Genomic DNA, 13,597 nt, shown 5'->3' with positions numbered 1-13,597 from the left:
TATTTTCACTGTTTAATCTTTAACTACTTAGAACATCAGTTGGATTGATCTGTAAAACTTGAAGTTTAGTAGTAACAATTGTTAAACTGGAAATTTAATATTTAATTGTGTCTTGGAATAGATACATTTTGGAGGGAAAATTAAAATATGCCAGAATCAGGCTGAATAAACGTAACGCCCCATTATGACTTTTATGTATTTATATAATTTCTTATTGCAGATCCATAATAACTCTTCAGCTGAATAGGGTGCGTCTTCCAGGGATCTCCTCCAATGCTTGCAGTGCAGCCTGGGGTCTGTGCTTTATGCGTGTTGTCCTTCCCATTGTTTGGAAGGTTGACGGCAGCCTGAAAACTGCTGCAAGTTGCAAGCCAGCCTGCCAGGTACTTTTGAAGAACTGCAGCTTGTGGTTTGTGGCCACACTGAAAGCATTTAGCTGTGAACTGGCAAGCTGATGGCTCTGCGTGCCACTAAGGATATAGCCCTCAGATGGCTCAGCTGCACCTGTGCCATAACAGCAGCTGGCTGATGTTAGAAAGCCACCTGCAAAAAATTTGAGAAAAGTTTGCCTGAGTTAAAAATACAGGGAATGATTGTTCACACTGGTCATTCTGGTATTAGATATACGTACCTTGCAGAAAAGACAAGAATAAAATTCATGCACTGGCAAGTCAGATGTGTTTGCACATCTTTATAACTGTTTTTTCTATTCAAACTGGTTTCCATCTTTGTAAAAGAGATTCCCATGTGTGGTGAGAAGAGAAAGAATGGAACAGTAAGAAAAAGGCTGCCTACTGGTCTCTCCGTCAGTTTTGGCTTAGTCTCTACTTGCTACTTTTAAGATTAGCATTGTGAATATAGAGCTAAGCTATAGCTTACTTTTCTCTTTCTCCCAAAATGTACATCATGTTTAGGGTAATATCTTCTCCACCTGACAGTAAATAGTATTTGTCGGACCTGTGACTAACTTGGTCTCCCAGCAAAGTTGAGAAGCAAATGAACAATCAGGAGCACACAATAAAAGTTTTAGTAATTTTTTTGTGTTCTAATAAATGTTGTACTGATTCGCTGTCTATTGGCAGCAATTACTGAGCTGATTTTATTTTTATTACGTATTAACTTTGCTAGTGTATTTTTAATAAAAAATATTTTTGATCTAAAATTTCAGGTGCTAGGGGATAGGAGGAGGGTTGTATTGCTGTGCCAATCTTGCACAGTAGCAAGGACACCTACATGTCCTGCAGCCGATGTGAGGGATGCAAGTAAAACACATTTTTAGAATTTGTGATGCCATAGGCAAATCTCCTAAAATTTATCTCTGTTGGTAAAAGCATCGGAGATTTAAATCAAGTTCTTGAATTGACTTGGCTGATTTTCCTGTTATATGGCCTTTTGGAGTTATTTTTTTGTTTGGGGTTTTTGTTTGGTTTCTTTTTTCCCCAAAGCTGCTGTTCTGGAAATATTGCGGTGCATGCTAGTGAGATGGGCAGAATGACAGGACATAGAGGAAAGGGGCTGCAATAATGCAGTGTACCTAACCTGGCCAGGTTTTTTTTTTGCAGGCTAACTCATTCATAGTACTCTTAGGAGTGCAACAGTTGGTACATTCAGAACAAAAGCATATTGGATCAAGAACCTGACCCATACTCGTATTTGTTGGTATGAGTAGGCTTTCCCTGTCTTAAACAGAAAAAATGAGAACTCTGAGGAATGCAAAAGTTTCTGTGCTTTCTATTAGAGTAAATGGAAATAAGGAACTCAAGAAATGAGATGCAATGCATTATGTATCTTCCCTCCTCTTTGCTTTTTTCTGTGTTACCGTTTGACTTCAGCTCTGCCGTGGCAGGCAGACAATGGCATTAGCTAATTTGGCTCTGTGTAGTGCTGAACATGAATATGAATTAGAGACAAGTGCCTGAGCTCTCATACTGACTTTTGTTTAGCTGTTAATTTGTTCGAATGTTCATGTGCCACATGCACGTAAGCCCAATTAGGTTTGAAAATGCTTACTTTCTTTCCGTGGCTTCTAAGACTTGAAGCTTTGTTTTATTTTATAAGCTATTTTCATCAGTTTTATTTTGCTCAACATAATAAAGAGGACGTATAAACACATCCAAGGTTTCAAACTCAGTGTAACACTGCACTGTGATCTTCCGTCTCTTAAGTTAACAGTAAATGAAAAATTACTATAATAAGAGTCTTATTTTGATATTTGCGTTTAGTGGTAACATAACTAACAACTGCACTGGGTGTGAGTGTTGGGGTTCCTTTAACGTTTTACTTTACATAAATGTTTTTACCTCTACAGCCAGAATAACCCTTAGTCTGGAGTGGGGATTTTTTTTACTTCTTTCCATGGGCATTTTGTAAAGCTTGGCTTCTGAACCCTTTCTTATACGCTATAGTATCATGCATTATTGATCAGCATTGATAATCCTGCTACTTAACAAAACTAAGAAAGATGTTCATCTAAGATCGCAGAGCCTATAGTCCAAACTTTGGATACACATAATGCACTTGCTAAAGAAATGTTGTTCATAAAGAGTGGAAACTGAAATGGAAATACACTGGATTCTGTGGGCACTAACTAATATTTTAACCTTTTATAAATATTTTATTTGCAGAGATTTCGGTTTTCCTTTTGCTTCCTGATAACTGGTGGTTTTGCTCACACCAGTTAGTTTGTTCAGAAAGAAGTCTGTGAGTCAGCCATTTGGACGTTGTTTTAGATCCCAGTGAAATTCAGTGACTTGAATATTATGTCGTATTTTGAAACTGCTGTCTAAACGGACCTGCTAGACTTTTCGAAGTTCAGCCATCATTTCTGTCTAGTTTTGGGTAGAGTATAAAAATCTATGTACATTGCATGAAATTTTGCTGAAGTAGGAAATTGTATGTGTCTTCTGAAGCTGAAATTAGGAAACAATTAGAAAAATTTAGTGGTACTAGCATTCATTGCTCCCAGAAAACACTAACTGTAGCAGCACATTAAAAGACAGCCTCCTGACTCTGTAATGGATAAAGAGGAATTATGTTACATTTGTTTAGAGAAAAAATAATGCTAGGTGATCATTAGTTTCTTTAGTAGCAGTTCAGTTCCTGCTAAACTAAAAAAGTAATGAAAAATGAAGTTTCAAGTTTAGATTTTCATATCTAAGTGGTGTTATTTTATTTAGGCTCAGAAATGAGCTGATCTGGGAACTCTCCCACTTCCGATGACTGATGAAGAGTACACTGAAGTGGTGATACTCTGGGAAGGCCACAGGGTATTGTAAATGGTCCATCATGCTAAGTGCTTGTTTTTCGGTATGTTCAACTCACCGTGATATTTTAAATGTTGAAAGACAGGGTAAACCAGAATTTCAGCCAGCCTCACATAGCTATTTGATTCATCGCTAGCATATTATTCCACATTAAACAGTTAGGAAATTAACCAGTTTAGTGACACATAAGCAACAAAGTTTTGACATGAGCTGGTTTATAACCATTTACCATGTCCTATGTAGACCACAGAAATTACATAAATACTGTTTTCCTCAATTTGAAGTCTATTCAATTGTTTAGGTAAGGTGTAAAATTTTCAGAGGGAGCCTAATCCTCTTCTCTTTTACCGGGAAACATATAAGCTCCTAACTTACTTTCTGGTTTTGACAAATTTTATCAACTTGCAGAAATAATATGAATTAATACTTTAGCCATGATTGAAATTCAGGTGTTCCTGTCATATATGATTTTGCTCTGATCCCTAGGTAACACATCTTAGCATAATGGTGGTTTTGTCTGTTTTTCCCTTTAGTTCAGTTTCTGAGGATACTATATGTGCATTTTTCCATTTAAAAAAAGAAATATTTTTAATATTAAAACTGAATTGTGGGTATTGAGTTGTATGTATTTATGGTGGAAGAAATATATACAGTGACTCTCATTCGTGTTATTAAATCTTTACTGATTTTTTATAAGTAAATTAAACTAAATTATTTTTGAGTTTCTGAAATATCTGTCTATTTCCAGTTCAGGCTAAATTTCTTTACATTAGCTAGTTGAAATGGTAACAGCAGCTGGTGAAGCCATAATATTTTATCCAATGATGCCTGTGTCACATTTCCTGCCAATTATTATATCTTAAGAGATTCAGTTATATGAAGTTTTATCTACAACCAGCTAGTGCTCCCTGGCTTTTAAATTCAGTATCACTGAGCAGAATTCTAGTTTTTTGTGTCAGGCAATGTGCCTTTCAATGGTTAAAATATTTCTAAAAAGGGTGGAGAAAAATCCCTCAACAGAATGAAAAATATTTCAGATACAGTTTTTGGATGATGTCCAGTTTCTACATTAAAAATGCTTTCCAACACCAGACGAACCCTGAATCATAACGACTCATTTTGTACCGTGTGCTCCCTGAAAAGAAAATGAGATCAGTAGTTAAATGAAATGCCCACAGAGCCTGGGCATGGTGCACAAGATCAATAAAGATGATAATGCAGAGATGTGGGAGGACACTAAACTGGTCTGTTACTTAAGATTTATTTTGTCTTCCTGAATCTTTCAGAGTGCTCTATGGAAACAAGATCACAGAGATTCCCCAGGGCCTTTTTGATGATCTTGTGTCTCTGCAGCTGCTGTGAGTATGATCCCTTCCTCTTCTTTATTTCACAGTCTAGCTAGATTTACTGGGTTTTTTCAGCTTCTGACATTAATATAATCACCTTTTCCACTGAAAACTCACTGGGACTTGCTAGTCTGTTCTTTCTGTGTCAGGCAAGAGGGAGGCAGGGGCTGAAAAAAAAGGAAGGTGCCAACAGTTTTATAGCTCAGTGTGTATAATGGGCAATAGACACACAGGATTTAAGTGTGGGGAGGAAATGAGAGACTCGGTGAAGTCCAAGAAAGGAAATTTAGTCACCGGCTGTTGTACGAGTGGGTATGCCATCTGATTGATTGTTTTTACACATTTTGCATTTGTGGTTGAATATCTAGATCCTTGAGGGCTACTGTGTTGCAAGTAGCTGCACATGCAAGCAAAATGGCAATATCAAAGATCTTATTGTTGCGAGCCATGCTTAGTTCCATATTCTTATTATGCCAATTGTGGCTGAATTGTAAGAGAAATGGCTTCAGAATATATTGTGTATTCAAGTATTTTATGCCATGTGTGATTTAACACACAGTCATGATCAGGGTAAGACATAAATCATACACTCTTCAGTATTTATTAATGTAGCATAAAAAATTTCCGAAGCCAAATGTGAAATTGCAAATTTCACTCACTCTTGTCTCTGTAATCACATTGGAAACCCGTAACTCCTTCAAAGAGAAGGAAATCAGCTACTGTTCCAGCCAGTCAGTAGAGGGAGAAGTGAAGTGGGTTTAATATGTATTCCTAACATTCTGATTACCGTCATGGATGATGCACTCAGAAAATAAAGGTGATATATGGTAAATTAATCAATTCTCCACCCTCAAACAATAAATTATATAAAATATAAAATAAAAAGTAGCTTTTAGACATGTTATTTTAAGCCTTTTCTGACTGTCTTGACATAACCAGAAATGAATGTCCGAACGTTCATGATAACCATTGAACGTGTCACTCTATGATTGCAGTCTTTGCTCCACTTACATAAAAATAAGCATAGATTTAGAGTAAAAATCCATGAGCAAAGCCAAAGAACTGAAATATGAAATAATTGAAATTATATGTTAAGTGAAGGTGTATAATTTATCCGTAAGATCTTAGTTGCAAACATGGACCACTCTATTCTAGAGAAGGACAAGCGAGAGCGCACGTCTGGTTTGCTTATGACAATCCTTGAGCTGCGACAGTGGGAAGCTGTTCATCTCCTCCTGCACACAGCCAATTATTTTGTCTTCGCCTTTTGTGCATGCGTTTTCTGGCAGCTCCTTTCCTCTTTCCTGTCCCAGACGTCACAAGTTTATTAGTAGTTTGGTGTCTTCATGGCCAGCCTGTGCAGTAAGAGAAGACTGTATTTAGGGGGAGGTAGTTTGCCTTCTGTGAGAACAACAAGCATGAAAGTGCTTAGAAGCTGGGACTCGGTACGTGTTGATATAACTGGCGTGTTGGTCATTGTCAGACTCGGGCTGTTTGGTATATTGAAGACGCTGCAAGCAAAAGGAGAGCTAAAACTTAATTTGTCACTTTGACCTCTGAGAAAGAAACTGTATTTAAAAACATCTGAACTTTATCATAGTCCTCCCCTCCAAATATTTTATGGTTGCATGTTCGAAGTGATACATAGTTGCTCTGTCTAACCCAGGACACTTTACAGTTAGGATCGTTGCCAGTAGGAAATAAAAAAAAATAATCACTCAACACGTGGCTCACAGTCTCCTATAAAAACGTGGGTCTAGAACTTTTGTGTAAACCGTTAAGCAGATTTCAATGCCTTTATCCTGTAGTCCTTGTGTGCATGTAGTGTGGGCTTTCAACAAACTACGTATTTAAGCCCAGATGCAGTAATTTTCCAGTCTGAATTAGCTCAAGTGATGCCTTTTTGTTAAGGGGGCAAAATATATATTCCAAAGAACAATTAAAATGTGTTGTACTTAAACCATTTAAACACTCTCGAGCTGAGAAGATGTAAGTAGGTTGCCCCGTTATGGTATTCCCAGAGTATTGTGGCTCCGGAGCCTTTCAGGGTATTTTTGAAAGTGTTTGAATGCAAAGTAGATTTGGCAAGGAGAGCATTGAATGATCACGCTTTAAACGCGAACAAATATCCGCACACTTTTCTGATCGTGGCTGTGAAGCAGCTATTGTGGGACTGCTTGTAGTATTTTAGTGGATACAAAAAAAAAAAAAATGGCATTCATTGGTTTTAGACCTGCTGTTGAACAGTTGGAAGAGTGCCCTATGATTAGATCTAATTTAGTGTTCAGTGGTCTCTAGATTGAATTTCTTCTTATTAGTCTGGAGACACACTGATAAGAACGCTCTGATTAAGGTGTCCTGGTAGCCAGTATAATTTCCTAAGCTTGAGCTGGAGCATTTTTGAAAATATACTGGTGTTACGGTAAAGTAGGACACAATCAGAAAAAGGGAGTTGTCGTAGGTCCTGTATAAAATCATTGAGATTCTATTTAGAAGGAAAAAATAATTACTGGGAAATTGCAAAGCAGATAATATTGTTATTTACTGTTTTGGGTAAGACTCATCAGAGTTTCGCAGAAATGTCATTATTCTTCTGTTTAAATATACCGTCACAATATAGGCCCAGATTATTCCACTTTTATTTTTACAGAATTGTTTTGTGTAAGTGCTATACATCCGCAGACAGTACCACTGATGTAAGAAACACTGTAGCTGGGTAAAGTAATGCTCAGCTCAAGCATGACAGTGTCTTAAACTGCCCCATTTGACTATGGTGTACAGGAAATGAAGATTTCGGACCAAGCTTTAGACCACCTGGCTAGCATTAGAATTCTGTATTTCTGTCATATAAGGCAGAGGTGGGTTTGGCAATATTATATATTATATTTGGCAAGAAAATAACCAGGCGTGGTTAGATAATAAGGTGGGTTTTTTGCTGAGGGGGGGTGGGGGGTGTTTTTTGTGTGGTTGTTTTTTTTTTTTAAACCTATTGGTTTAATTTAAAATATTGCTTCTGAAGTCTTCATTGTAATTACCCATCTTAAGTAGTTAGCATTCCCCATGTAAATAATCACAATTGGATTTCTGTTAAATTGCTGATTTCTTAAATTTTATGTCTTCCTAAATATGCAATCGTAACCAACACAGCAGCAAACATTATTAAAGAAGTCCAACTACACATCTGTTCTGTGGAACAGAAGCTTTTCTTGGACCATGTAATTTTCCTTATCCTGTTTCAAGTTTCCAGGAGAGAAGATGCTAGAAAGCTACTATACCCCGTCCTCATACATTCTTCTTTTTGCAGGCTGGATCAAGTGTCTTCTGAGAATTTTAGGTCAATTTGGATTTTAGAGGCTATACTGTTTTCAAGAGAAGGATAACTGGAGTCTGTTTTTTCATGGTTTTGGGGTTTTTTTGTTTGGGTTTTTTTGTTGTTGTTGTTGGTTTGGTTTTGCTTTTTTTTTAAGTAAACTGAAACTTTCATTTCATTGGGGCAACAATCCATCCAAGCTGTGAAATAGTGTTTCATTAATTGTCATTTTTTGTGTGATTTGCATTTGAATATCAAAAGAATGGAAAGAGTTTCAGTTTAAGGTGGAAGTTTTCAGATAACCATTAGCTGTGGCCAGTTTGAACTCCTGTCCAGGAGGCCTCAGGCTAACCTTGGTCTGTCTAGAAACTGGCATATATTTAAATGTCCTTCTCGCCTGTCTTTCAGTTTTCCTGGAATGTGGACAGGCTCTTTCAGGAGCCCTTGAGTTTGCCGAACTGTCTGCCTATCACTGCACAGGGGGCACAATATAGCACTGCGCAGCTTTTTCTTTTTCAGCAGCCCCGTGACAGATAAAGCTGAGGGTTGCTCTGCTTGCTGTGCTCCCAAACCTGCACTTGTGCCGAGCCAGTCTGCAGTGAAACAGTGAGTCAAGTGGCTCAAGATAAGTGAGCTGTGGATAATGGGCACCAAGTTTGTTAACCAGTATTTTTCATATCTAAGTAATACGCTTTCCTCTCTGCAACCATATTAAAACAAACATTCTGGGAGCCTTTTTATTGCAGTTATACACTGTGTGCTTCACAGTGCTCTATTGCCTGGAACGAGAAGGTATCATAAAATCTCCACTGTGAAAGAGATTGTGTAGCAAAATAATATCAGGCAATGAAATCTCATTTTTCAAATGTCTGGCAAGACAGTTTCAGTTTTCAATAAATCCTTTTCCTTGAGGAAATTTACTTTGCATAGTTACTAATCATACAAGTGCTCAGGCGTGTTGATGCTAAATCTTATGGTTGAGATCCCCATGGCTTGCTGGGCAAGAAAGAATCCCTGTAGTGGACTCTGTTTTGATGTTGCTAGAAGTAGATATACTCCTGGGGTACATATATATTGAAATCAGAGGTTTGTTGTGTTCCTCTCTCATAAAACAAAGCCAAAAGCTTGCAGCCTTCTCCTCCTCCTCCTCCTCCTCCTCATGTCTGGTCATTAGGGAAAACTCAACGTTGTAGCTGGAAAAGACCAATATTGGTGCCTGGAGTTTGACATATTGACAGAAAAAGTAACTACAGAAGTGGTGAAAAATTAGACTTCCGGATCCAATCATCTAACCTGCGTTAGAGATGGAACTAGATCTAATATTTACGGCTTCAACTGACCTTTATTTTAAATAGACTTGTATGAAGTGACAAGTCTTGTGTGTACTTTCAGAAACTGCTATTATCAGTCTTCCCAAAATTCAACCAGTTAAATTTTGCTTGGAGTGATTCTCCTTTTTAACCTGCTTTTTTATGCTGCTTTTCCTTGGATGAATAGCGAGATGCTTGGTACTTGCATAGCTCTTCTGGTGGGGTTGCTTGGAAAATATCTCCACGGCAGATTTGCCAAGTTTGAAGTGCTTGTGTTGATTTGTGATTGTAAATGGAATCCCAGTACTTAAGAGCTTAAAATAGGATCTACCAATTATTTATTGTATACTTTTGGAGCCTGTTAGAAGCTCAAAGAAAATCCAGTGAAGCACAAACCCGTACAAAGTATTTAAAAAAAAAAAGACTACAAAATTACTCTGAAGAATGTGTATCAGTTCCAGTATTTTGCATTGTATACATTACACTGTTATATACATAAGTATCATTAAACAGTGAAGCAAACAGTATATAAATGCCAGAATAAAGAAATTACAGTTTTCCATTTCCAAGTCCTTTATAGCACAGTAGTGTCTCCTCCTCCCCACAGCAATCTTCTGAGCTTTAAGTGATGTATAAAATCTTCTTGTTCCATGGAGTTCATTTTTCTCATGGAGAAGCGACAATTAAAAAAAAGAGCATTAAAAAAAAGAGACCTTCCGACTAGATGTAAGGTGAAACATTTTCACAACGGCAAGTCAAGCAGTGGAGCAGGCTACCCAGAAAGTTCTGCATTCTCTATTCTTGAAGATTTTAAAGACCAGACGGAATAAAACTCTAGAGCAACCTGGTCTGACCTTATAGCTCACCCAGTTTGGGGCAGTCTAAGAGGACAAGAAACCTCTCAAGCTTCCTGCCATTCTGAATTACCCTGTGATCTGATGAAATATTTTTTTTCTCAGATAAAGCAAATATCTGCATTAAATATCTATAAACGGATCACGCTTTGAGTGAGGTTCAGACCAGGTGATCTCTGGAGGTCCTTTGCAACCTATGTCATTTCTGGGTTCTGTGAGTCTAAATTCTTAGCAAGGTGACATATGAACTTTTCTCTTGATTACTCAAAATATTTCTGGCTGCAGCAGAGATACTGTGCAACCCTTGTCCTTCTAGTGCAGGACAGAATACTTTCTACACAGACCTGTTTTAATAGCTTTAGAATTGTTTTTAAGCCATTTGCCTCAAGATTTTTTGTCCTTCAGATTTCTGCATTTAGGCTGCTATTGTGATAATATTACTAAACTCAATAACTGCTGTTAAAGTGAGGGAGCAGCATCTGCCAGACACAAATACAATTACAGTCAAGCACTAATGAAGGACTGCAACAGCATCTGCCTCTTCTATGTCACTTCTGTAACCTGCCTGCATGCAGCTTCCCAAAACAACCACTAGTTCACACGTCAGCATGTAATTCATTAGCTCTTCTGACGTCAGTGCTCAAAGCTGAAATCACCTGACAGAAACTCTCCTAGTTATTATTACACAAGAAGCCAGCTTCCCTATAACACAGGAAATTGAGAAGATGTATTTATTCTGTTGTGTATCTGAATTATCATGTGGTTTTCTAAAATCAGCTGTGACGTTATGTGCAGACGTAAGTTAGGCAATACAGAATTTTGAGTAACAGAAGTCCAGACGCTATGACAATACATGCTTATAATTCTCCAGGTAGTAACACGAGTACCACAGAATTGTTTTATAGATGGTGTTCAACTGGAGTTGCGGTCTTTTGGATCAGAAATGAAAGGAGGCCGTTAAAATGTCTCCAAATCAGGACTGTCAGACTGTGCTCCGTGCTTCCTTCTTGACTCATTATCAGCTTGTGACTTTCCCATTTTAATTTACGTTGAATAAATTTGTCATCACCATCATCCAGTTTCCTGAACATGGAGAAACACTTGAAGCTGGTTCAAGCAAGCATGATGATGATTTCACACTGGTTATTGTCAATTGAAGCACTGACAGACTGTTCAGCGGTCAGTCATCACATTAGAAAATGTACATTTTAGTAGATGTCTAAATATCTTGACACAGTGAGAGGCAATCAGATCGCTCTCCTACACTCCAGGCCATTTTAAAACATTCCTGGAACTAATATAATTATTTTGCCAATAAGTAAGCAGGGGCACACACAAATCTGTTGTTAGAAGTTGCTTGTCATTGACTGATGGAATGACAGAGTACTTGACTAGATACTTCCATACTGGCACTTCAGCTGTTCTCCCATGGTAAGTTGTGTTAAATCAAAGATGACACTTGATTCCCTATAAATTTCAAGAGAAAATGCTGAAAAAAACCCATGCCAAAAAGTTTTTTGACTTTTTGTAACAGGTATTGTATATCATAAGGAATGCTTTTTGCCACAAGTCCTTTATTTGCTGCCATATAGTGCCTTTGAATGTAGGTGAAGCCTTTGACTATTAATATTCTAGAAAAGGAACGTATATTCAATTTGCTTTCTGCTGTTACCAATGCAAAACTGTTACCCAGTTCTCCTCTTCCATACAGTTCTCCTATGCATTTTACATCTGCCTCTTTCTGGCGCGTTTTCCTTTTCCCCAGTGGAGTCTGGCATGTGGGATGTGCCAGCCAGTTCATGGGATGCCGAACATTTTCATTCTCATCATGTTGTCGTTGCTGTCAAAACACAAAGCTAGTGAAAAAGAAAGAGAATTTTTCCAGTCACTCTGTGCAGCTTTTCTCCCTGACACTTTCCTTTTGGCTCATTAATGTACCTAGGATGATTTCTGGTCTATCCTGTAGCAACAGCAATCAACCTCCCGCCTCCAGCGTGTGTTAAGGTTGCTAGGCTGCTGTTTCATTCCCCAAGTTATGTAGTTATTTGCTGATAGTTTGATTACTTGACTTCACTGCACTGAAAATACAAACATTGCTAAGGGTAAAAGCCATATGAACATCCCCATTTGCTCTTAAAAAACAATTTTTTCAATCATTTTGCGTTTGGAGTTCAAAACGTTATTTAAATGTTAATCACTTGAAACTGTGCTTGGGCATATAATTCAATTATGGGACCATCTTAATTATGCAGATGGTGCTTGTGAGCATCTGATACAATTACAGTGCCAATTCAGTACACGTTCCTTCAAAGGGCTTAGCTGAAACACATTATTATTTCAATGTGTGTGGACAAATTCACTTTTTCAGGAAATGGGTTCGTGGAATTGTAATACTGCTCTGCTCATTGCTTTCAATGGTGTGTAAACCACAAGGTCTTTAACCATTCTCCTGTATTCTGTGGTGGTCCTCGGCTTGAAAGAGATTTCTTCATGTTTTTAACATATCCGGAGGGATGAAAATGGAGACTTGAGTTAATAAACCATCATCCCTCTGGGTAGCAGGCGGTTTTATTTCTACTTGAATATTTAACCTCCTTTTGAATGCTGCACCACATCTGGAGGCTGTGTGTAAATCTCATCCAATCAAGCTGATAACAGAATAGGAAAATTAGTGGACTTTACTTTCACCATAAATTGGTGCAAAATAAAACCACGTAATTCTTGCTAAATAAGACTCAACTTTTAATATTGTCCCTTCTTTTGGTGTGAGTCCAATGAAAGGAATCCTAGAATGTTTTACAGCATGGCTCAGTGTTTAAGGAAGATCAGTGTTTCTGCTTCCTAGAATACATTTTTCTCATCTGTCTTTGTGTTAGTTTAAAAATAGATTCCTATAACCACTTTTAACACCATGTGAAGCCAGCCTTTTATACCTAATTAATAATTGGGTGCCATTAGGAGGGCTGTGATAGTGAAGAAAGATTAAGGAAAGAATTGGAATTTATATAGGGGAATATCCATAGAGGGGGTATTTTAAAATAACTGAGAGTTTTGAAAGGAATATAAACAGTGCTTCTTGCCAGAAGTCATCCTCTAACTCACAGTAAGTAGGAGGAAGAAATTTTTCGGGATGATTTATTCTGCTTTCTCACAGTGTTTCGCTTTCCCCTCACCTTTCTCCCTGATTCTGATCAGAAATAGGACATTTATCTATCTCATGATCCACTGAGTATGGCCGCATCTGTATTACTCTTGAGTACACTATCTGTCTTTTTTAGATTTAAGGTACTGCGCATATATTGCCTAGATGATATACAGAGTAGGTGGTATCACCTCAGAAAAGCTGCGTAGGACCTGAATTCCCACTTCTAAACAGTCTGTACAACCACTTTCCTGTTCCAAATTACTTTATCTGATACTTAAAGGAGAGAGTGTGCTTCTCTATTTGTGGCTATATATAGCATCAGTTTCTCTCATTTTTGGAATTTGGCTCCTGCAGAAATGTCACAGATTA

At 37.7% G+C, this 13,597-nt stretch overlaps 1 protein-coding gene across 1 annotated transcript in view; it reads left to right on the top strand.

Annotated features, from left to right (window-relative positions):
- Positions 1-13,597, top strand: part of SLIT3 (slit guidance ligand 3) — a gene marked incomplete at its 5' end in the record, with an annotated part of 534,750 nt that overhangs the window by 375,711 nt on the left and 145,442 nt on the right. Inside the window, one exon of the mRNA XM_082489776.1 lies at positions 4,550-4,621. Within this exon, the coding sequence (XP_082345902.1) occupies positions 4,550-4,621 (72 nt within the window). The remainder of the gene's footprint in view (positions 1-4,549; positions 4,622-13,597) is intronic.

The sequence above is a fragment of the Vanellus vanellus genome, assembly GCF_965231255.1.
Source record: "Vanellus vanellus genome assembly, chromosome: 13".
NCBI classification, from domain to species: Eukaryota; Metazoa; Chordata; class Aves; order Charadriiformes; family Charadriidae; genus Vanellus; species Vanellus vanellus.
This window is presented reverse-complemented; position numbering and strand designations above follow the sequence as displayed.